Source organism: Nothobranchius furzeri, chromosome 8 (genome assembly GCF_043380555.1).
Source record: "Nothobranchius furzeri strain GRZ-AD chromosome 8, NfurGRZ-RIMD1, whole genome shotgun sequence".
NCBI classification, from domain to species: Eukaryota; Metazoa; Chordata; class Actinopteri; order Cyprinodontiformes; family Nothobranchiidae; genus Nothobranchius; species Nothobranchius furzeri.
In genome coordinates, this window is record NC_091748.1 from 79,931,849 (window position 1) to 79,956,591 (window position 24,743).

General features: G+C 49.5%; 1 protein-coding gene across 1 annotated transcript in view; it reads left to right on the top strand.

Annotated features, from left to right (window-relative positions):
- Window positions 1-3,966: 3,966 nt before the first annotated feature.
- LOC107397272 (excitatory amino acid transporter 5) overlaps window positions 3,967-24,743 on the top strand; it is a 42,458-nt gene continuing 21,681 nt past the window's right edge. Inside the window, exons 1-5 of the mRNA XM_054735567.2 lie at window positions 3,967-4,340; window positions 13,895-13,974; window positions 18,495-18,710; window positions 20,801-20,843; window positions 20,913-21,120. Coding sequence (XP_054591542.1) covers window positions 4,095-4,340; window positions 13,895-13,974; window positions 18,495-18,710; window positions 20,801-20,843; window positions 20,913-21,120 — 793 coding nt within the window. The 5' untranslated portion in view covers window positions 3,967-4,094. The remainder of the gene's footprint in view (window positions 4,341-13,894; window positions 13,975-18,494; window positions 18,711-20,800; window positions 20,844-20,912; window positions 21,121-24,743) is intronic.

Genomic DNA, 24,743 nt, shown 5'->3' on the forward strand with positions numbered 1-24,743 from the left:
GTTCTGCTCAGACACGTGAAAAGAGAGTTACAGTAGTCTAAGCGTGAGGAGATGAAGGTGTGGAGAACTGTCTCAAGTTCAGAGCGGGACAGAATGGGACTCAGCTTAGCAACGTTCCTGAGATGGAAGAAGGAAGAGCCAACAAGAGAACTGACATGAGAATCCAGGGTGAGAGCTGGGTCAGAGGTCACACCAAGATTCCTGACAGAAGGTTTGGTGTGGGAAGCAAGCTGACCAAGAGAGTCTCTGACTTTGGGAACCAGCTTGTCTGGGGCACAGATGAGGATCTCAGTCTTATCTTCATTCAGCTGAAGAAAGCTCCCACCATCCAGGTTTTGATAGAGTCTAAGCAGGTGTGTAACAGCTGCAGCTTAGACATCTCATGGGGCTTAAAGGAGATGTACAGTTGGATGTCATCTGCATAAAGATGGTAGGAGATTCCTTTGAAGGATCTCAGGATGTGCTGAAGAGGAAGCAGATAGAGGAGGAAGAGCAGAGGCCCCAGCACAGAACCTTGTGGGACACCATGGGTAAGAGAGGTGGTGGAGGACCTAAACTTGGAGACGGCCACAGAAAAGGAGCGCTCAGAGAGATAAGAGGAGAACCACTCCAGAGCAGATCCTGATAGGCCTACCCAGTCTCTCAGCCTCTCCAGTAGCAGGTGACGGTCAACAGTGTCAAAGGCTGCAGTCAGGTCCAGCAGGACCAGAACAGAACAGTCCCCTACATCACTGTGGGTCAGAAGGTCATTAGAGACCCTAAGAAGAGCTGTTTCAGTAGAATGAGCTCTACGAAAACCTGACTGGAAGCTATCATAGATGTTATGTTCATCAAGAGCAGCTGTGAGTTGTTTAGCCACAACCTTTTCCAAGATCTTGGAGATGAACGGAAGTTTAGAGATGGGTCTGAAGCTGCTATGGAGAGAGGGGTCGAGACTCGGGTTTTAACAAGCGGGTGGATTACAGCGTTCTTAAAGTAAGCAGGGACCTGACCAGAGACCAGAGAAGCATTAATTATAGAGAGCACGCTGGGACCGATGGACTGAAAAGCACTTTTAAACAAAGATGAGGGTAAGATGTGGAGGGGGCATGCAGAGGTCTTCATAGAGTTAACTAGTTTGGTTAACTCAGGCAAAGAAACAGGAGCAAAGCTATCTAGGATGAAGGGCCTGGTTGGAGTCGGGAGAGGCGGCGATAAGGCTGAAGGAGAGATGCTAGATCTAACCTTATTGACTTTGTCCACAAAGAAAGACAGAAAGTTCTCACAGTCTGCAACAGAGTGGATGGAGGCTGTAGGAGAGGCAGGAGAGACGATGCTGCTGATGGTGTTAAACAGCACCTTGGGGTTCCCTTTGCTCTGGGACACCAGGTTGGAGAAATAGGAAACCCTGGCGTCTCTGACTGCAGAGTTAAAGGATGTCAGAAGGTCCTTTAGGTGCAGCAGATGGACGTGGAGATGGGTTTTCTTCCACAAACGCTCAATTTTTCTGCATTGGCGCTTCAGGCTGCGAAGGCTGTCATTAAACCAGGGAGTAGGGTTCACTGCAGGAACTGATCTGGTTCTGACAGGACAGATGTTGTCCAGAATGGAGAGGCAGTGCTCGTTAAACTGAGATGTTAAGGAATCTGGGTCGTTATCAGAAGAACAGGGTTGATCAAAAGCAGCAGAAAAATTGCTAGCTGTGCTCTCATTAAGCAAACGAGAACTAACCATACGGCGAGCAGGAGGTGGGGACGCAGAAACTGACAAGTTAAAGAAAATGCAATGGTGATCTGAAATATAAACGTCCTCAGGACAAACACTGTCAGCATTTAGACTCAGGGTAAAAACAAGGTCTATAGTGTGCCCCCTGGTGTGTGTGGGGCCAGAAACATGCTGGGTAAAGCTGAAGGAGTCCATAAGGCTGGAGAAATTTATGGCAAAGTGATCACTACCCAGAATGCATTGCGACATTAACAACAATGGCGACCCACGAGTTGAACTATTTTTACAAATTTTATAAAAATGAAGACATCAAGAAGCTTTTTACACCATTTTAAAATAACTGATACTAACGTTTATCTTTTAAGAACCACATGGTTTTGTAACCCGGGTTCCTTTTTAGAATGGACCAGAATCAGTCCTTAGCAATGAAGACAACTGGTGTCTCCATACAACAGAGGCTTTTCTACAAGCTATTAAAGTCTGTTCGATACTTAGTCCCTCCGTCGTTTCACTTCATTATTACCACTTCTTACTTAGATGTTCTGATTTCTTTTTAGGAATTCAGTATTTGGCTTGATGGAAACATCTGGTGCACATTTAGTGCCAACTGCCACTTAGAAACCTAAGAAGAATGGTCTGTTAACCCTGTCAGTCATCCAGTGAGTCGTGGAGGATGGCTGCTTTGAGCCAGGATTCTCTGGAGGTTTCTTCCTGTTAAAAGGGAGTTTTCCTCTCCACTGTCGTTGCATGCTTGCTTAGTATGAGGATTGCTGTATAGTCACTGACACTAGTCAGTGACTTGATGCAACCTGCTGGGTTCCTTATATAGGAAACTTTATTTCTGATTGGCTTAATGACCTGACCTGTATTGGAATGTTTATTATGTGAAGTGCCTTGAGACGACTCTTGTCGTGATTTGGCGCTTTATAAATAAACTTGAACTGAATTGAATTGAAAACCCTTAGTGATCAACATGCTAAAGTCAAAGACCTTCTCCAGTCTGTGTTTGGACCAGAGAAACATCTGTTCAATCCAAACATACAGGGGGCGGGGCTTCATCAAACAACATGACTCAGAGCTGTCATGTCCAGACCAGACCTAGAGAAACTCATTCATGTGTTCATCTCCAGCAGGCTGGACTACTGCAATGGTCTCCTAACTGGTCTTCCCACAAAAGCTGTGAAGCAACTGCAGCTTGTTCAGAACGCTGCTGCTAGAGTCTTAACAAGAACCAGGAGAACCGAACCCATCACTCCTGTTCTTAGATCTCTACACTGGTTACCAGTAAACCACAGGATCCATTTCAAAGTGCTGCTACTAGTTTATAAACCACTCAGTGGCATGGGGCCAGAGTACATGTGGGATCTCCTTCAGGTGTCTATGCCCAGCAGGGCTCTGGGTCAGCTGGTAGAACCGGGTCAGAACCAAACCGGGTGAAGCTGCTTTTAGCTACTATGCTGCTCACAGATGGGATCAGCTTCCTCGTGACCTCAGATGTGCCCCAGCTCTAGAAACTGTTAAATCCAAATAAAAACCTTCATGTTTTCATCAGCCTTTGAGTAAATGTTCTGATGCTGCACCTTCTGCGCTGTAACTGCTCACCCTTTCACTTTGTCTCTTTCATTTTAATTTTTAAATCTACATGTAATTAGTGTTTTATTGAGCTGTTCGTGTTGATTTTAATGTTCTTGCTAATGGAAAGCACATTGAGTTGACTCTATGTGAAATGTGCTTCATTAATAAATGAGAACGGACCCACACTTGGATAACGCCTGTCACATTCACGCGCCGATGCTGATGAGCTACGATGTAGCCACAGCTGCCCTGGGGCGTGCTGACGGAGGCGAGGCACCAATCACAGGCGCCACCGTTCCCTCCGACCACCACCAGCAGGCAAGGTGGGTTCAGTGTCTTGCTCAATGACACAACAGCAGCATTCTCTGGTCGGAGCCGGGATCGATCCTGCAACCTTCTGACCCGTTCTACCTGCAGAGCTACTGCTGCCCTGTCATTACAGTGAAGTCTGTGTGTGTGTGTGTCCGAGCTGGAGTGAACCCAGAACTGTTTTCCAAGATAAAGTTTTCCTTCTCTGCCCGATCCTGCTGGTCTGATTATTTGTATGGAACCAAATCTGGATCGTGTTTGGGCCCACGGCGTTTGCAGTGGCTCTGCTCGGTCTTCATCTGGTAATTCACAGACTGAGACAGATGCCACAACAAAGGTAGCGGGTTTCCTTCCACCCTTAAGCCTCTTATTCCCGTAAGTCTGCCTGCGGCGTCGGATCCCATCGCTGATCATGTAATCCCTCTGTGGAACTGTGGAAAAGGTGAGCTCGCTGGAGACTCGGCTCCGTCCCCGTGCCTGGACCACCCCACAACCTTCTAGGACCGATGGATGAGCTCCTGTTACCGAGCGGTGAAGAAGAGACTCCCTCAGACCAAATCTCCCCAGAAGCCTTGGGGATGACGATGGGGGACCGGATCAAGTCCTTCTTCCTGGATCCAGGGAACTGGGACCAGTGGCGAAACCTGAGGGATTTCTTTAAGAAGAATGGTCTGTTAACCCTGTCAGTCATCGCCGTGATCACTGGCTGCACGTTGGGCTTCATGCTGAGAGGAACCCAGCTGTCCACGCAGGTACAGAACCAGAACCTTCATCTTTCAGACCTCCTCCTTGACCTGTGTTGGAGCAGAGAAACATGTAAGCATGCAGGACACCCTGCCGTAGATCCTACATTAGCTGTTTGGTCCTCATGAGTTTATGTTTGAGATGGTTTTTGAGTCAGAACCTGAGCCTGGAGGTCTGAGATGGTCCCATCCAGTCCAGCAGGGAGGAAGAAGTGTAACGTTTAGGTTTTACTCCCAGGAAAAAGGCTGTCGGACTCCAATCCAGTTAGGAATGTGTTTATTAGAGTTATGGAGGTCATTTGGCATCTCACCTCAGTAGGCCTGCCACCTGATGACATCATTCTCATCGTGGCCATTGATTGGGTCCAGTAAGTCAACGAGCTGATCAAGAGAAACTGCTGGTATGAGCCTGATGCTGTCCTTGTTTCTGCAGTGACAGGTTTCAGACCTTGATAAACGTTCTCGGGGACGCCCTGGCAGCAGGAATCATCGCCCATCTTTGTCTTTCCGACAACGATGGGCGATGATTCGAACAGCATTTCCTCCACCGTGCTCATCTGTGTGCACTCCACACGTAAATGATAAATGAGCCACGCTTTCAGAGTCTGAGGACTATGTAGAGTTAGCATATGTATGTGTTTTGGGTGCTTTTTAAGCTCAATATACTACACTACATTTGGCCAATAAAATGTGAATTTCTATATAAATATGGAAATCAACCTGATTGGTCTTGGATTATTTGTTTACTCAGGGATCGTAAGACACTTTGTGTTAATTCAGTCAAGTTAAAAACATGATAACTAGGAAACTGTGATGGTTGGATCTGAGTGGATGGGATGTGAGGGGTGATGACGTGTGAATGTGATGTGATAAGAAACTGAGTTCTGAGTGGGAGTGAATTTGGGCTGCTATAACCCAGCGGGCACATCACCAGTGATTCAGGGTTGAATCAGCATCATGGACCATGGTTGAGTCACCGCTGGATGTGGTTTTGAAAGGTGGATCAGCGTTGATGTCCCGACGTTCCAACACCGGGACATCAACGCTGATATCACAACGTCTTTTCAATGTTTCATTAATGTTGATTTTCCAACACAATTCCAACATTTACCACCGTACCCAACTGGCTTCTACATGTTCACACCTTCACTGATCAGAACCAAATCCTTGAGGAAACGTAATGTGTTGCATTTCTTGAATTATCACACAAAGTTATACTTCTGCTCCTGTTTTCAGTAACGGTCACACACGTACCGCAGATGCTCTGGAAGAGCAAAGACTCAGAAAAGGCCATTTTCCCACACCTCCCCTTCAGGCTCATTTGTGCCATCATTGAATTTGTCAGTGTCCTGGTAAACAAATGGACATTTCAGTTAGTTACCTGATAGCTCTGCAAGGGCTACAAATATTTAGCCATTACGAAAATACTTTATGTAAACCACATGAATTTAGATACATACGCTGTCATGGATGTTTTTACCATGTCCCCCCAGTCTTTTGAAATGTGAAAGCTGAAAGAGGAAAAAACAAAGACAGTACTTAAAAACAAACATCATAAACAAAAACATGAATCAGTTGAAGCTTACAAAGCTGCTCTCTCTTGCTCGTTTGTGAGACGACTCTCCAGTTCCCTGAAGTCCATCTGGGTGTCTGCGGGCTTGAATTGCACTGTTGGGCCTTGTGTCATTCCGAGATCCGTTCTTCCAGAATCACATATTTCAATGAGCAGCTGAAGCACTTTCTTCTGGAATTCTAGGTAACAGGAGAAGGAGCACACCTGTTATCTAATAGTATTGTAGCTTGGAATGACCATCCCTCATTAGAGTCATTAAAACGAAGACGTACAATTAAACTTACTTTCTTCTGACAAAGGGAAGTTGGAGGAGTTAGAGGAACGGCGAGAGCTGGAGTGGCTGGGAATTTTCTGTTGGCTGCCAGAGAGGGACTTTCTTTGGCTTCGTTCGTACCTTTCATCTAATCCAATTTTGTCTACAGGAAAGACAAAGTAAGCAAAGCTCCACCAAACGTTCATGAACCGTATTTAAACATGCAGTTCAGTAACACAAAAATGAAATGTTTAACATGATCACTTGCCAGATTGTACAATATTTAACTTGTCGGGTACGCAGGGAAGAGGAGGGAAATCATCTATGATGGAATAGGCATGATTGTGTCGGGCTGATCAGACTGGATGAAGGAGACGAACAAGGTGAGACGTTTAACAGTTTTATTATTTCTCCGGTCGTATCTCTGTGAGGAAGAAACGATGACTGAGATGAGAAGCCGGTACCGGCGTCTTCCATATATAGCCTTGCTTGGCTGTGACGTGGAGGGAATCCCCGCGAGGAGCACGCTGGGAGCTCCCCATGAGGAGCATGTCGGGAGTTGTGGTCCGAAAGTCAGCCGGGAGATACCTGAGTCCTGACAGGACCCCCCGGTCCAGGGACGGCTCCAGAAGTCCCAGCGCGACCCCGGCGGACCCAGAAGTCGGAGATCAGGGAAGGGTCCAGGATGGACCGAGCCGGCTCCCAGGAGCGTTCCTCGGGGCCATAGTCCTTCCAGTCCACTAGGTACTGCCAGCCCCGACCCCTGCGGCGAGCGTCCAGGATGCGCCGGACGGTGTAGATAGGCTCACCGTCGAGGAAGCGGGCAGGAGGCGGCGCCGGAGCCGGAGGCGGGAGAAGGGAGGACTCCACGAAGGGCTTGAGCCGGGAGGTATGGAAGGTGGGATGGATGCGGAGAGTAGCCGGCAGTCGCAACCGGTACGTGACCGGGTTGATGACCCTTTGGATGGGGTATGGGCCGAGGAACCGAGGAGCGAGTTTCTTGGCCCCGGCACGGACCCGAAGGTCAGCCGTGGACACCCAGACCTTGTCCCCAGGAGCATAGGAGGGACCAGGACGGTGTCGACGGAGATGCTGGCGAGCATAGCTGGTGTTAGCTCTGGTTATGGAGGCTCGTGCTTTGATCCAGGCGCTCTTGCAGCGTCTCACCATGGCTTCCGCTGCTGGAACGGCGACCTCGGGTTCTTGATGGGCAAAGACCGGGGGCTGGAAGCCATAGCAGACCTCGAAAGGGGACAGCCGAGTGGCAGATGAGGTGTGAAGATTGTGGGACAGCTCCGCCCAGAGGAGGTATTTAGGCCACTGTGAGGGTTGAGCCGAGACAAAACAACGAAGGTACCGACCCAGCTGTTGGTTAGCCCGCTCCGTCTGGCCATTGGTCTGCGGGTGGAAGCCTGAGGATAGACTGACCGATGCTCCCATCAGCCGACAGAAAGCTTTCCAGAACCGGGCCGTGAACTGGGGCCCCCGATCCGAGACCACGTCGACTGGGAACCCGTGGAGGCGCACCACGTTCTCCAGGAACAGTTCCGCTGTGCGTTGGGCTGAGGGGAGACCCGGAAGGGCGATGAAATGGACAGACTTGGAAAAGCGGTCCGTAACCGTCATGACAGTGTTGAGGTTATTGACCGACGGGAGACCTGTGACGAAGTCCAGCCCCACGTGGGACCAGGGGCGGCTGGGCACCGGAAGAGGTCGGAGGGCACCAGCCGAGGCCTGGTTGGGGTTCTTGGAGCGGGCACAGACGTCACAGGCGCTGGTGTATTCTTTCACATCCCTCGCCATGCCTGGCCACCAGAGGGCTCGCTGGAGGAATTTAAGAGTTCTGGAGAAACCAGCGTGGCCAGACAGGCGTGATGAGTGGGCCCAGGACAACGCCTCGCTGCGACAGGCCGTGGGGACATAGAGGCGACCCGCGGGGGTCTCAGGAGGCGCGGGGTCGTCCCGGAGGGCGTTCTGGATAGCTTCCTCCAACGGCCACCTCAGTTGGCCCAGGAAACGGTGTTCCGGGAGGATTGGCGCTGGCTCGGACGAGGGCGAGGAGTGGGTGAATTGGCGGGAGAGGGCGTCCGCCTTCTGGTTCTTGGCTCCCGGGCGGTAGGCGAGATGGAAGTCGTAGGGTTCAAAGAAGAGGGCCCAGCGAGCCTGGCGAGGATTAAGCTGCTTGGCAGATTTTATGTGGGTCAGGTTCTGATGGTCAGTCCAGATCGTGAAAGGCTGAGTGGTGCCCAGAAGCCACTGCCTCCATTCCTCCAATGCCCATTTTATGGCCAGTAACTCACGGTCGCCCACACCGTACTTCTGCTGGGTGGTGGAAAACTTCCTGGAGAAGTAGGCGCAGGGATGGAGCCTGTCGTCGGGCCCGCCTTGAGACAGGATGGCGCCGGCGCCGACGTCAGAGGCGTCGACCTCGACCACAAAGGGGACTGCAGGATCTGGATGGCGGAGGATCGGGGCCGAGGTAAAGCGGGTGACCAGGTGGTGGAAGGCCCGAATGGCGTCGGGAGTTAGATGAAACGGCTGGCCAGGGGAGCCTGGTCGAGTGAGAGAGGTGAGAGGGGCTACGAGGGTGCTATAGTTCTTTATAAAACGGCGGTAAAAGTTGCAGAAACCCAGAAAACTCTGCAGTTGTTTCAGGCTGGTTGGCAAGGGCCAGTCCTTCACCGCCTGGATTTTCTGAGGGTCCATGGTTATCCCTTCGTCCGAGATCCTGTAACCCAGGAAGGATATGGACTGCTGATGGAAGGAGCATTTCTCGGGTTTACAGTACAGGTTGTGGTCCAGGAGCCGGGTCAGGACGGCGCGAACATGATGGATGTGTTCGGCCTCGGATTTGGAGTAGATCAGTATATCGTCCAGATAGGCGAACACCCACCGTCCCAGCATGTCGCGGAGGACATCATTAATGAGACGTTGGAAGACAGCAGGGCTATTGCATAGTCCGAAGGGCATAACCAGGTACTCCCAGTGGCCGGTGGGTGTTATGAAAGCGGTCTTCCACTCATCCCCGGCCTTTATACGGACCAGATTGTAGGCGCTCCGGAGATCCAGTTTCGTAAAGATCCGTGCCTGGGAGATGGCATCCAGAGCGGTAGTGAGGAGCGGCAGAGGATGGCGGTCCTTGACCGTGATCTTGTTCAGACCCCGATAGTCTATGCAGGGGCGAAGATCGCCTTCCTTTTTCCTCACGAAGAAGAAGCCAGCGGCACCCGGAGAGGAGGAGGGTCGAATGAACCCCTGCTGGAGGGCCTGGGCGATATATTCTTCCATCGCTTTGGTCTCGGGAGGCGCGAGAGAGAAAAGGCGCCCGCGGGGAGGACTGGTTCCGGGTAGCAGCTTGATCTCCATATCATATGGCCGGTGAGGTGGCAGGGAGGTGGCACGCCGCTTGTCGAACACCGCGGCCAGGTCCCGATAGGGCAGCGGCAGGTGGGGCGGTGTGGAGCTGGGGCCTCCGTCCGGAAGACCCGCCGAGGATGGAGGAGGAGCGAGGTGGGTCTGGCACGAGGTCCCCCAGCCCAGCAGGCGGTTCTGGGACCAGGAAATATGAGGGTCGTGGAGACGGAGCCAGGGGAACCCCAGGATTAGGGGAGAAGAGGGAGCAGAAATGATCAGGAAATGGAGGGTCTCCTGGTGGCCTTGGGTGATCATACGGAGTGGCTGGGTTCGGTCTCGGACTGGGTAGGGTTGGAGAGGCCTACCGTCCACCGAGGTCACTGGTATAACCCTCTCCAGGGGTTGTAGGGGGATCCGTAGGCGTTTTGCCAGATCCAGGTCCATGAAATTGTCCGCGGCCCCCGAGTCCACCAATGCGTTTACGTGGAGTGAGGCCTCACCATGGAGGAGGGTGACAGGAATAAGGAGACGGTTAGTAGCGACAGGGGTAGAAGAAGACCCAGACTGAGCGACCCCAATACTCAGTGGGGCCCCCCGTTTCCCGATCGTCGCGGGCAGTCCAGGCGTCGGTGGTCGGGAGAGCCACAGTAGGCACAGAGGCCCTCGTGCCACCGTCGTTGTCTCTCCTCGGGGGGAAGGTGGCCGAGCTGCATGGGCTCCTCCGTCAGCATGGGTACAGGAGCTGGCGTGGGTGAACGAGGGCGAGGCACCGGCATCCTGGGGGGACGCGTGGATAACTTGGGTCGAACCAGAACCCGCTGGTCGATGCGCAGCGCCAGATCAACCACCTCATCCAGGGTCTGAGGCAGCTCCCTTCCCGCCAACTCATCACGGATGTAGGGTGCCAGCCCCTCCAGGAAGGCGGCCCGCAGAGCGGAGTCATTCCACTGCAGCTTGGCGGAGATGGTGCGGAACTCCGACGCATAAGCGCACACCGAGCGTTCCCGCTGGCGGAGTTTGAGAAGGCGTGTCTCTGCTCCCACTTCGCTGCTGGGGGGAACAAAGGTCTTCCGGAGAGCGGACACAAACGCAGCATAGTCGTTGCAGGCAGGGGATTTGGAATTGTAAAGCGCAGCAGCCCACTCCGCGGCGCGTCCGGAGAGCAGGGAGGTGAGATGCGCCACTCGGGAGCGCGCAGATGGGTAGCGTCCAGGTTGGCACTCGAACTGCATGTCCAGCGTGGCGAGCAGACCATCAGGGCTCCCCGTCTCTCCGTTCCACCTCTCCGGCAGGCTGAAGTGGGGCTCCTCCCTAGGAGCAGAGCGGGTTGGATGCTGGAGTGCCGCGATCTGTTGCTGCTGATCGTTTGCTTGTTGTTGGAGAGCCGTGAGAGCCGTGGATAGACGCAGGGTGTGGTCGGACAAGGAGTTCACCTTGGTGTTGAGCTGATCTACCATGGAACGCAGCTGCACGTTCTCGTGGCGGAGACGATCGATCTCCGTCGGATCTACTTGGATCTCAGTCATCCTGTCGGGCTGATCAGACTGGATGAAGGAGACGAACAAGGTGAGACGTTTAACAGTTTTATTATTTCTCCGGTCGTATCTCTGTGAGGAAGAAACGATGACTGAGATGAGAAGCCGGTACCGGCGTCTTCCATATAAAGCCTTGCTTGGCTGTGACGTGGAGGGAATCCCCGCGAGGAGCACGCTGGGAGCTCCCCATGAGGAGCATGTCGGGAGTTGTGGTCCGAAAGTCAGCCGGGAGATACCTGAGTCCTGACAGATTGATTATAAATATCACGATAACAAAAGCGATAGGCAGTTTCAGGGTTGCCACTTCAACTATTCACTCAAGGAGCTCATGAACAGATGCTCGTGTTGCCTTACTGCCAACAGCCCACTTAGTAAGGGGTCTGTTTCACTGCTGCTGTGGTCGTCCAGGTCACACACGTCTTCAGTCTCAGTGGCTGTGGAACACTCCGCATCACCAAAATCTTCTCTTTGATTGCTGCTGTTTGTCGAACACAGGCCAACTTCAGGATCAAAATGCTGATCCTCCCCTGAGTCACTGGTAGATACTAACATTTCTTGCAACTTGGCATTCATCCTCCTCCATTTCTTCAGGTAGGCCATCTATGCAGACATAAAAATAAGGAACTGTTGAATCTATTCAAATTAATTTCACTAGTAAGTTGTAAAAAAATTTTACCAATCGTGGAAAAAGTCAGTAGAGGATTAAAAGTCACTAAATTCCTTAAAGGAATGGTTTGGACCAGGTGGATGATGGACTACAGCAAAGTAGAAATGGTCCTTATGCTCAGCTGCAGTTCAAAGGAAGCAGAGCGACCAGAGGTAGAGCCACATGGTCAACGATAGCTAGGCCTCCACTTCAACCAGAACCCTGAGGCAGCCTATGAAAGCATACACTCGGGCAGAGTTCAATCACACCAGAATAATGAGATATTTGCTGCCAAACGTCAGTAAAAACAGAAAATCCAGGTTTTTAGAGAGAATTCAATCATTAAAGAGGAAGGACTTATTGTTATTGGAGCGGGTATTCAATAGAGCCATGCTGAGTGAGGTGGAGGAATCAGAAACTACAGAAACAGCTGGAGTTAGTGGACGTAAGTTAGCAGGATTATGTTAGTAAAAATCACTCATGGAGGAAACATCAGGAGGAACATCTGAAGAATGAGAATAAACAGACCTAGGAAACATGGACGGAGAAACCCTCACGGCTGCATCGCGACCTGGCGGGAATGTGGAACTGGCTCTCATGTCGCCAAACAAAGAACAAGGAGCTGAATGGTCGATGTTTACTACTGTACGCTTCAAAAGAAGCCTTATTCTCATCTGGATTCCTGCTCGTTTAGCCTTTTTCCTCCAATTTGAAATCGGTTTCGGTTATTTGTTTCCTTAAATAGCTGTAATGCTATGCAGCTCCGTAGTTTAGTCATAAATAAGGTTCACAGTTTGTTTTTGAGAAAATAAAAAACTTAAATTACCTTCAAACGTTGTAGCCACACACACCTCTGGTCCTGCTTCTTCTCCGTCTCCTGCTCCTTTCATCCTTCATGCAGCTCTTCTTCGTGTTTGTTGTCTTCTTTTTCCTCTGCAGACTAACGTAAAAATCATGCAGACTTACATACTCAGACGTGCATCTCGGTCGTGGGGAACTGGTGGGGTGGGGCCAGGGGCCAAGAAATCACCACTAAGCCAACCTGGATCGGAAAGTATCTACGGAGGGCGTACAGCTCTAGATCAATAAAAGTGGAGCAGGCATTTCGTACAATAATATTCATTTTAACTTCAGTAATTTAAGCACAGATTAATCAAAACATTGTTATTATTCTTCAGCCATTATTGTTCATTCAACCATATAATAATTTATGTATTTCATTGCATCTTTCAGTATTCGTTGTAAGCAGCTAAAGATAAGAGGAGACTTCAGAGGGACTTTGGTCAGGCAACAGTATCTTGCAGATTAAAGGTTCCAGTTAAGACTTATGTCTCCACATGACCCCGATACTGGAGAGGTCAACTGTAGATGAAGAACTGACCCTTTCTGGATGCTACACCTCCAAAGCGCTTTACCCTACAGCACGGGTAGGGAACCCTGGTCCTGGAGATCCACTTTCCAGCACATTTTAGAGGTTGTCCTGCCTTAAAACACAAGATTATAATCAGCAGGTGACTAAAAGTCTTCTGCAGAGCCTAATGAGTAGTTGAACAGGTGACGCAACTTTGTTGAAGCAGGGCGACCTCTAAAACATGCTGGACAGTGGCTCTGCAGGACCAGGGTTCCCTACCCCTGCCCTACAGTGTATCATTCACACTGGTGGTGATGAGCTTACAATCTACCACACTGACAGAGGCGAGGCTTCCAACCACCGGTCCCTCCGACCACCTCCAGACAAGGTGGGTCAAGTGTCTTGCCCGAGGACACAACAGCAGAATTCTCTGTCCGGAGCCGGGATCAAACCTGCAACCTTCTAATTACTGGACATCCCACAGCCTGAGCTGCTGCTGTCCTTTACAGTCCCGCCTCCTAGTTTGATTGACAGCCACTGGTTTCTGCTCGCAAACAGTTTTTGCAACATTTAAACACAAACTGGGAGACTGCCAGTGACGCGCGACAGCACACGGGACGAGTGAAGTCATGAAAACGTGGAACATCTGGTCACCCTGTTTTCACGTTTACTGTTTCCACCATTTGCGTCACAATACAGCCAAAAGGTTTCTGGTGTTTTTGTAAAAGAGACGCAGGGCAGTCATGTGATGTGCAGCTGCTAAAAGGGGTTCTAAAGAGGTACCGCCAATCCTGAATCCAATAGGTTGTCTTTCACGTCAAGATGCTGAATTTGATCATTTCCCTCCTCAGGCTAAGATCTACTTCTCTTTTCCTGGAGAGCTGCTGATGAGGATGCTGAAGATGCTCATCCTTCCTCTCATCACATCCAGGTAGGTGGACCAGAAGCGATCAGGGGATGCTGCGAGGAAAGGTTTTCAGGTTCAGGGACCTCGTTATTAAACCTGCACATAGGATCTTTACTAAAACCCTACTTAAGCTCCATAAACAAAATGTACTCACAAAACAATGATCTGACCTATCACCTTCATTCAATAATGAGGCAAGTTTAAAAATAAAGAAATTTAATTACTAACAATTTTAAACTGAAAGATTTGAAGTGACAATTATAAAAAATGACAATTCATGGATGGCAGTTTTAATGAAAATCCTTAACAGCTTTGATATTAAACTTGTTTAAAAGCAAACCCGTGTTGGATGGAGCTAAAATTGAGAATGATGAGTTTTGAATGCGTGAATGAAGTTCTCAAGAGGTTTCTTTCAGAGGGAATGGAAGGTGTTCTGGATGAAATGATGTTTTGCAGATAACTGAGTTATTTTAGAGAAAACAGCATCAAACGCATTCTATCGAGTTCTACCTCACCCGAAACAGGGCCCCCTTTGCGGATCCGGACATCAGAAGGATGGTTTCATCCAAGGCGGCACTTCGGCTGGTAGGGGAGACGCAAGTGCCGATGGTCCGGTGCAGAGATGTCCTGGGTACACGGCTGTACGAAGCGTTTGGCAGATGCACGTTCTCGTATTTAAATTAACTTCAGAAATCAATGACTCTGGGAGAGTCTTGCGTTAGCTGGTTCACGGTTCGTTTGTTCTTTAGCCGTTCTTGTCGGCATGACAGAATAGCTTGCAGAGGGTCAAGGAGACGGCTGCTCTCCTTTCCTTGTGGCGTCGGTTGAAGAACTGGACGTGAAATCTGTGATGGTTAGATTTTACCAAACTCTCTCAGAACCCCTCCCTCTCTCTCCGGAAGAAAGCTTGGTCATGCGTCAAAAACAACACGTGCTGCAGTTATTGGTATCTGAACTTTGTGTTAGCTGACAGTGAAGGTCTTCTGTGCTGAACACCTCTTTAATCATTGTAATAATTATCATTATTATACCTTTATATCTGAACCAAGTGATCATGTATTAATGATTATTTAAACAGTAATAAAATCATAAGTTTATTAATTATTATTTAATTATTATCATCGTGGCCTGAAGTGTCCTTCTTCTGGGACGGAACAGCAGATGATGTTATGATCTTGGCTAGACATCGTGGCTTCTTGGGTTTAATCTGTGGATTCAAAGTACTGTTTGACCCAGCTTGACCCAGCTTGACCCAGCTTGACCCAGCTGGGCAAATGTGACCTTTGGCACAAATCAGAGAACCTTCATGCCGTTACACCAATGTAGGGAAGCTAAGACAGGAGAGATATGATCTCTCTTTTTAATTCTCATCAGAACTCTAGCTGCAGCATTTTGGACAAGCTGAAGACTTTTAACTACATTCTGTGGACTTCCTGAGAGTAATGGATTACAGTAATCCAGTCTTGATGTAATAAATGCATGAACTAGTTTTTCAGCATCACTCCTGGAAAGGATGCGTCTAATCTTAGCAATATTCCGAAGGTGGAAGAAGGAAATCCTACAAACCTGTTTAACCTGGGATTTGAATGACATGTCCTGGTCAAAGATAACACCAAGGTTCCTTGCTTTGTTCTCGGAGATTAATGTAATGCCATTCAGGTCAGGTGATTGGCTAAGCAATTTCCTTTTCTGGATTTCTGGTCCAAAGACGAGAACTTCCGTCTTGTCTTGATTTAAAAGCAAAAAGTTTAGAGTCATCCAATGTTTTATGTCCTCAAGACAAGCCTGTAATCTACCCAACCGATTAGGTTCATCAGGGTTAATGGATAAATATAACTGAGTATCGTCAGCATAACAGTGGACGTTTATCCCACAGGATGACAGATGATGGATGGAGTGATGGAAGGTGAGCTAGATGTTTTAGCAAAACATTTCTTAAGTATCTGAGAGAGCTTGTGAAGTCTGGGTTGTAAAATCCATTTGGTTGTGTGGTTTGATACGCTAGAGATTTGTTTATAAAGAACCATCCGATGCAATTTGTGCCGATCTATGCATGCTTGTGTGAAGATCCCAATCAAACCATCATCCTGTCATCTAGCTTCTACTGCAACGAGCCACTTGCAGTAAGCACCACTGACAGCAGCAGGTGTGCTGGTATGAGCCACGCCCATCTACCTCCGCACTGTGGGTCCCCTACTGTAATGGCTGGCTGTGTGGACCCAAACAGAACTCCGTACACGAGAGAACGTTTAAGGATTTTATGAAAACGTTTAACTTTTGCAGCTGAGGCAGGAATTTAAGAGCAGGTTGCTCAAGGATATTACCCACCAGCTGATGATCCAAGTAGTGCAGAAGGTTGGTCAGAGGATGGGCTAGGGTCAGAACCAGGAGGACGGCGAGCAGAGTAATCCAATATGGGGCAGGCTGATGACAGGAGTCAGCAAACAGGTTCCGGGTCTTAATCCATAAAACAGAGGCAGGCAAGATGTCCAGGTGGGGCGAGACAAGAAGGATAATCCAGGGAGCCGCTCAGTAACGAGGAGTCAGACTGAAGAGGAAAGCTGGATATTTACTCACACAAAGGCTTTCCATAATCTGACAAAGAGTTGATGGTTGGCTGAGGTTTAGATGGCAGGTGAAACAGGTGAGCAGGTATGGCAGATGAGCCTGAAGGGAGCAGGCTGTGGTTGTCATGGAGATGAGGGCAGACAGAGCTGGATCATGACGCCTACTGCCAAAATAAACACATAGGAGTCTATGGAGGGCTAGGGTTAGGGTTAAACGGCTCAGAATGCTGCAGCACGTATTCTAACCACGCTGCTTCTGAAACTCCTCATTGGCTTCTGTCAGGGCAGATTTCAAGGTCGTCTAGCTGACCTCTAAAGAGCAGAAAAACCTGGCACCAGTTTATGTTGTGGAGCTTTTGAAGCCATGCGTCCCAAGTAGATCACTGTGCTCCAACGCTGCGGGGCTCCCGTGCGTTCTTAACATAAAATGCACGACGACTGGAGGTTGTGCGTTTGCTCATCGTGGCTCTGGAACCTCTGTTGAGGTCTTCACGGCCAGACTGAAGAGCCACTTATTTACAGCTACTTACTCTGATTAACTATCATCAGTTTCACCTTGATACGGATCTGGTGTGGGACTGAGTTTTCCTGGTGAGCTGAACTGTATCGTATAGGTAGAAACTTCTGTCACCCTGGTGCAAATCCATAATAGTCACATGAGTTTAGTAAAACTGTTTAATTTGGTTCTTCTACCTCCTAAATAATCTGGACTCTGCTGACTCTTCTCACGACCATCAAATAACAAGCTGGTCACCATTTTTTGTGACTTTGGTTTAAACTCTTATTATTCATCTACAAGTTTAATAAAACCGTTATGGGGCTTAAGGAGAGCCAAACGAGTCCAGACTCTATTTAGGAGACAGAAGAGCCAAATTAAACAGTTCTATTAAACTAGTTCCCATATTTAAGAATGCTTGAAATGGAAAATTGTGGATTTTTATATCTTCCACATCATGTAAATGAGTCAAATTAGACATTTTTTTTCTCTAAATGATGCCCTGTCGCTTTATTGTGAAAGGGTTCCACAATGACACTAAAACTGAGGCCATAGTCTTGACTCCGGGTACATCAGATGGTTCCACCTCTGGCGCTGACCTTGGCCCTTTGGCTGCTAATGTGAAGAGCCTCATCAACAACTTTGGGACCAGATTGGATTTGGCCAAGAAGCGTTATGCAGAAATGAATCAGCCTGACCAGATTAAATCCCTGTTGTCTAGAGTACATCTAGTTACCCACGCTTTGGTCCTCTCCAGGTTAGATCACTGCAGCGCGCCGCGCGCCGGCCTGAGTCCGGGCGCGGTTGCATGGCTGCAGTCACGCAGGAGCACATCACCCCCACTGTGGACTCTCCACACGGGCTCCTGGTGCATTTCAGGGCCACAGTCGTTAACGTTGGTGTACAAAGCTCCTCGGTGAGCTGCACCCCCACACCTCAGCAGCCTCCTGCAGAAGCACGCTGCATCACGGCTCTTGGCTCAGCTGATGGAGCTGTTGGTGGTTCCCCGCTCAAAATGTCCATCACGGGGGGGAGGGTGGGGGATGGGGGGGGGGGGGGGGGTGTTCTGCTGCCTCTGGCTGTGTGCCAGCCTTCACTGTTGGTTTTGAAGACCCACCTGAAGACCCACTTTTATGTCTTAACTTTCCTCCATTAGTCATCGTCCCTTTTGTACTGTGTTAGTGTTGCTGGTTGGTGTTGTGTTGTGTTTCTGCTTTTGTGTTCAGCACCACGGACAGCGATGAGGTCTCGGAAGGGCTTCATAAATAAACTCGTAGATAAAGTTCTGACGTTTGTTTTAGATTTTCTAGATTCCAGCTACACACGAGTGAGGCCCAGCCATGTCCTGCAGTAAAATGAAACATCTTCATTTTAACAGTGAAGCCCAACGTGTCTAGAGTCTTCTGAGGTCCGGTGAGCTGGTTCTGGGAGGTACCAGAACCCGAAGAACTGACCCGTGTTGTTTCTTTTCTGTAACGCAGTTTGATGTCGGGCTTGTCGTCGATGGAGTCGAAGGCGTGCTGCAGGATGGGCGTCCTCACGGTCACCTACTACCTGTGGACCACCTTTATTGCCGTGGTGGTCGGCATTGTCCTCGTCCTCATCATCAAGCCCGGTGTTGGGACGGAGATGGACAGCAACCGGTTAGGGGGCGGGCCCGTCATGACGTCAGCAGATGCCCTGTTAGACCTGATCAGGTGAGCGTGGATACCTGCAGCGGACCTCTCCTCTCCAGCTCACCTGTCGGTGCAGATCTCAGACCTGATGGAAGCTCTCATGATGCAATCAGATTGGTTCATCTTCAAAAATGTCATTATGGACTCGCTGTGAGCGACTGTCAGCTGGACTGTGGACCAGAGGCAGGCTGGCCCTGTTAGTCTGGCCGTGTGCGTTAGCAGGGTGGGGTAGGGGTTAATGAACAGGGGGGGGGGGGGGGCTCTGAGAGGGTAGGAGGCAGACCGTCGCTGCAGTCTGCTCCATGTGTGAGTTGGGGGGGGGGGGGGGGGGGACATCTACCGGCCCTACAGCACACTGGCCATTCTGGGATTCTCCAGAACTCAGATCAGCAGTCCGCCGCTGCTCCAGCCTACCGGAGCCAGAGGGTTGGGGGGTTTTAAAGTCTTGGATCCTATGACATGTTGAGAGGAGGGAACCAGTCCGACTGGACCACCTGCGCGGGACTTGGCTTGTGTTGACCCAGTTCTAGAGAAACATCCGTATTTACAGAACAACAGTCATCAAAACAGCTCCACCTGAATCCCGTTAGCGTGCCGGCTCATCTGAGTATTTTTAGTAATCCAGCAGGATGAGCAACAGATTAAGGAGTCAGTGATCTGTGCTGCGGCACGTTGGCATGGCGAGTGCTCGTGCTGCTCATGTGAGCTGCACGAGCACCTTCCTGTTGACCTCTGGACCACAGCGGCGTCGGCGCTGCAACAGAAGCACAGAGGGATCAAATATCGTTGCTATGGATGAACGTTGGCAGTCTGGAATGAACAAGAGTCTAAGCAGATTGGGTCGGTTTGTTCCCCTGCAGATGGACTCCATTATTTCCTGAATGAAGCAGAAGATACTTGTAGGTCTGAAGATGGTTGGTTGTGCTTGGGTTCATGCGTGAACATGAGTGACAGCTTGTAGCTGAAGCAGACAGGACGTGCAACCTGACTGGACGATCTGCTCGACCTCCTGATGATGTCGGGCTTTTGAACAGGAATCTGGTCAGCAGGGACCAAATATACAAATAATACGTATTCATTTAGTTATTTCAGGTAAAATAGACTTATTTTTGTGTCAGGTCATTTTTCTAACCGTAGCCGTGATGGAGGGAAGTTCTGTTGCAAACGCCATGCTCGTCCTCCAGACGACGTTCTGCTGTTCTAGCCAATAGTGACGGGATTCATGGCTCTTTAAGGGAACCGTTCATCAGTCAGTAACCTCTGTATGTGTGTGTGTGTGTGTGTGTGTGTGTGTATGTGTGTGTGTGTGTGTGTGTGTGTGTGTGTGTGTGTGTGTGTGTATCTGTGTGTGTGTGTGTGTGTGTGTGTGTGTGTGTGTGTGTGTGTGTGTATGTGTGTGTGTGTGTGTGTGTGTGTGTGTGTGTGTGTGTGTGTGTGTGTGTGTGTGTGTGTGTGTGTGTGTGTATGTTCTTTTATTTTTCAGACCCAGACTCAAATTCTTCTAAAGCCTGTTGATAATCTGTTTGTTTTTTGTTGTAATTAAAATGTAATTTTATTTATAATTTAGTTTTTTTTATTTCCTTCCCAGACCTCTTGGCCAGGTCGTGTTTGTAAACGAGAACATGATCTGAAACGTTTTACCTGCTAAAATAAAGGTTGAAAAATGAACCGGATGCTTTAACTCATGGAGGCTGCAGCGGTTCTGCTGTGTGTGAGCAGATCGAGCTTTTCATGAGCGCGTGTGTTTTTGCTGCTTGGGTGATGCGGAGCGGTGAGGAAACGCGTGCAACAAAACCGACCATAACACCGGTGTGCAGAGGTACGGGTTTCCATCTGCAACAGGAGACGGCACATGGAGACTGGACCTTCTGTACAGTTGTTTAGCTGACCTGCAGGAACGTGTGGGTGTTCAACCTCCTCATTTGAAGTCATCACAGGTGCAACACCCACAGGGTGTGTTAGCTGTCAGAGAGCGCGGCCACTGGTCAGTCTGTGGGCGGGGTCAGTCAGACGCCAGAGTGTTTAAGCTCTGCTGAGTCTTGGGTGTCCCTTTGACCCGTACAACCAACCCAAACCTGTCTGACCCAGTCGTTTGTCTTCTTGTTCCACAGAAACATGGTTCCCTCCAACTTGATCGAAGCCACATTTCAGCAGGTAAAACTGGACCCGTGAAAAACTGTTGGTTTTCTTCTGGTTCCTTCTAACAACCCAGCTCTGTTTCAGTACAAAACGGACCTGATCCCAGTCCTCAAAGTTCCAACCAGAACCTTCCAGCCCAACTTTGTATATGTCGTCCCAGATGACAATGACCCCAAAGGTCAGACTGTGTACCTGGAGCTGACTCCACCCCCTGATGTCATCTACAAGACCAGCCCTGGCAGCAGTCAACAGATGAACGTCCTTGGAATCGTCATCTTCTCCGCCACCATGGGTGAGTTTAAACGGTTCAGAAACAGAATAAACCTTTCGACTGGACCCGTTTAGATTCTTCAGTTCTGAAGAACAAGGTTCTGCTGGCCAGCCGTGTCTCTGGTAAAGAACTCAAAGACTCTTCTTCCTCAGAAAACTTTATTTCTGCAGACTCACATAGACTTAACGGGGAGCACATCCTCCTCTAGGGGAGGCCAACGTTTCCATTTTAAAACAAATGTACCCGCCTTCACTTGTTGGTCGCATCAGTGGGCAAGTCCACTGACGGTGTTCAGACAGACTCCACCATCTCCTCCGCCAAGTCTGAGTTAAACCTGCAACACAGAAAACAATACCCCCTTTTAAAGACTTCACAGGGCTGCACTGTGAAGCATATGTCGCATGTGCGATTAACAACTATTTTTAGACGCAGCACTCGTGCAACATCGTTTAGAGACACCTTTGTCTCCTTGAACTTTATTGAACCAATGTAAGTTTCTTGTTATTTTGTAAGGAAGATGCCTTTTACTGGAGCACCATGAGCCAACAGGTGCTGTGGAAACCAGCAACGACACAAAGGCGAGACGGTCCGACGTTTGGGATTGTTAAAGGTTCTGTTACCGGCTCTGTTACGGGTTCTGTTACGGGCCACGTTACGGGCTCTGTTACGGACCCTGTTTCGAGTTCTGTTACGGACCCTGTTACGAGTTCTGTTACGGGCTCTGTTACGGACCCTGTTACAGGTTCTGTTACGGACCCTGTTACGAGTTCTGTTACGGGCTCTGTTACGGACCCTGTTACAGGTTCTGTTATGGGTTCTGTTACGGACCCTGTTACAGGTTCTGTTACAGGCTCTGTTACGGGTTCTGTTACGGTCCCCGTTACGGGTTCTGTTGCGGGCCCTGTTACGGGCTCTGTTATGGGCGCTGTTATGGGTTCTGTTATGGGCTCTGTTACGGACCCTGTTACGAGTTCTGTTACAGGTTCTGTTACGGACCCTGTTACGAGTTCTGTTACAGGTTCTGTTACGGACCCTGTTACGAGTTCTGTTACGGGCTCTGTTACGGACCCTGTTACAGGTTCTGTTACGGGTTCTGTTACGGACCCTGTTACAGGTTCTGTTACAGGCTCTGTTACGGGTTCTGTTACGGCCACCGTTACGGGTTCTGTTGCGGGCCCTGTTACGGGCTCTGTTATGGGCGCTGTTATGGGTTCTGTTATGGGCTCTGTTACGGACCCTGTTACGAGTTCTGTTACAGGTTCTGTTACGGACCCTGTTACGAGTTCTGTTATGGGCTCTGTTACGGACCCTGTTACAGGTTCTGTTACGGGTTCTGTTACGGACCCTGTTACAGGTTCTGTTACAGGTTCTGTTACAGGCTCTGTTACGGGTTCTGTTACGGCCCCCGTTACGGGTTCTGTTGCGGGCCCTGTTACGGGCTCTGTTATGGGCGCTGTTATGGGTTCTGTTATGGGCTCTGTTACGGACCCTGTTACGAGTTCTGTTACGGGTTCTGTTACGGACCCTGTTACGAGTTCTGTTACGGGCTCTGTTACGGACCCTGTTACAGGTTCTGTTACGGGTTCTGTTACGGACCCTGTTACAGGTTCTGTTACAGGCTCTGTTACGGGTTCTGTTATGGCCCCCGTTACGGGTTCTGTTGCGGGCCCTGTTACGGGCTCTGTTATGGGCGCTGTTATGGGTTCTGTTATGGGCTCTGTTACGGACCCTGATACGAGTTCTGTTACGGGTTCTGTTACGGACCCTGTTACGAGTTCTGTTACGGGCTCTGTTACGGACCCTGTTACAGGTTCTGTTACGGGTTCTGTTACGGACCCTGTTACAGGTTCTGTTACAGGCTCTGTTACGGGTTCTGTTACGGCCCCCGTTACGGGTTCTGTTGCGGGCCCTGTTACGGGCTCTGTTATGGCCGCTGTTATGGGTTCTGTTATGGGCTTTGTTACGGGTTCTGTTACGGACCCTGTTACGAGTTCTGTTACGTGCTCTGTTAAGGGCGCTGTTATGGGTTCTGTTATGGGCTCTGTTACGGGTTCTGTTACGGACCCTGTTACGAGTTCTGTTATGGGTTCTATTACGGGCTCTGTTACGAGTTCTGTTACGGGCTCTGTTACGAGTTCTGTTACGTGCTCTGTTAAGGGCGCTGTTATGGGTTCTGTTATGGGCTCTGTTACGGGTTCTGTTACGGACCCTGTTATGAGTTCTGTTATGGGTTCTGTTACGGGCTCTGTTACGAGTTCTTTACGTGCTCTGTTAAGGGCGCTGTTATGGGTTCTGTTATGGGCTCTGTTACGGGTTCTGTTACGGACCCTGTTACGAGTTCTGTTACGGGCTCTGTTATGGGCCCTGTTATGGGTTCTGTTACGGGCTCTGTTACGGACCCTGTTACGAGTTCTGTTACGTGCTCTGTTAAGGGCGCTGTTATGGGTTCTGTTATGGGCCCTGTTATGGGTTCTGTTACGGGCTCTGTTACGGACCCTGTTACGAGTTCTGTTACGTGCTCTGTTAAGGGCGCTGTTATGGGTTCTGTTATGGGCCCTGTTATGGGTTCTGTTACGGGCTCTGTTACGGGTTCTGTTACGGGTCCTGAGCAAGGCTCACTAGGAGTGGTGGACCCGCAACATAAACACGATGAGTCAGTCTTAAAATTATGAAAATTAACTTTTTTTTTGAATTTCTGGAGACTGCACCTACAGGTGGGATGCTCCAACAAGCCTGTAGGAACAATCACAAAACACAAGGTGAGAGGCTTTTATCCAGTTTCTCAACTAAAAATACCCAGTTAGGGAAAGAAAATGGTCTTTGTGAAACAACTGGAAAGAAAATTTAACCCTATTTGGGAGGATATTCACAAACGTGGTTTGGTGGCACACGAAGGGCGTTGCCGCCTAAATCTGTAGGAGCCCCACTCACAAACAAAGCTGGCAGTAAGCCAGCTAACAAAAAGGCTTAAGGTGAGTGGGCACACAACCATTTATAATTAATGCATCGGTTCTAAGACCAACAAAGGAAGTCATCCATGAGGAGTGTCCTCCCAGTCCGGTCTCTTTCACAGCTCTTATTCAGCTTCGGACCTCCGGCCGGCGCCCAGTCCTTTCTCCTTCACACCCTGTTTGCTCTGCGCCTTTTCAACCATTGGCGCAGGCCTTTTCATTAGCTGATGCGCTGCAGCTGCCCTGTCAAGAACAGCAGCAGGTCTTAAATGCCCAAGGGTTCCAGATGATGGCGCCCTCTGTGGTGGAGTTCAGCTGGTTCATGGGGTTCACCTCTCAGGATGAATAGAGGAAGTGTAACCCAGCAGCGTAAATACAGAGGGCTGTAACAGGGATGAAAATTGCACCTACGAGCAGATTAGCTAATGCTAGCGGGCAGCAGCCTCACAATCAAGCGGGGTTCAGAAAAACACGATGATTGTGAAACTAAGACAATCTAAACATTACAAGCAGGAAAAAGTCCCCATCATCCTGTTTATTCTGAGCTGTCTGCAGCTTTGAGTCATCTCCAGGAGGCTGTTGTTGGTTTAGCATCCAGGAAACAGCAGAGAACGTCTCAGCTAGTTGAGGCTACCCGTTAGCGTTAGCGACTCCACCACACAGCAGAACTCCTCCAGGCTTGTGTTATTTGTG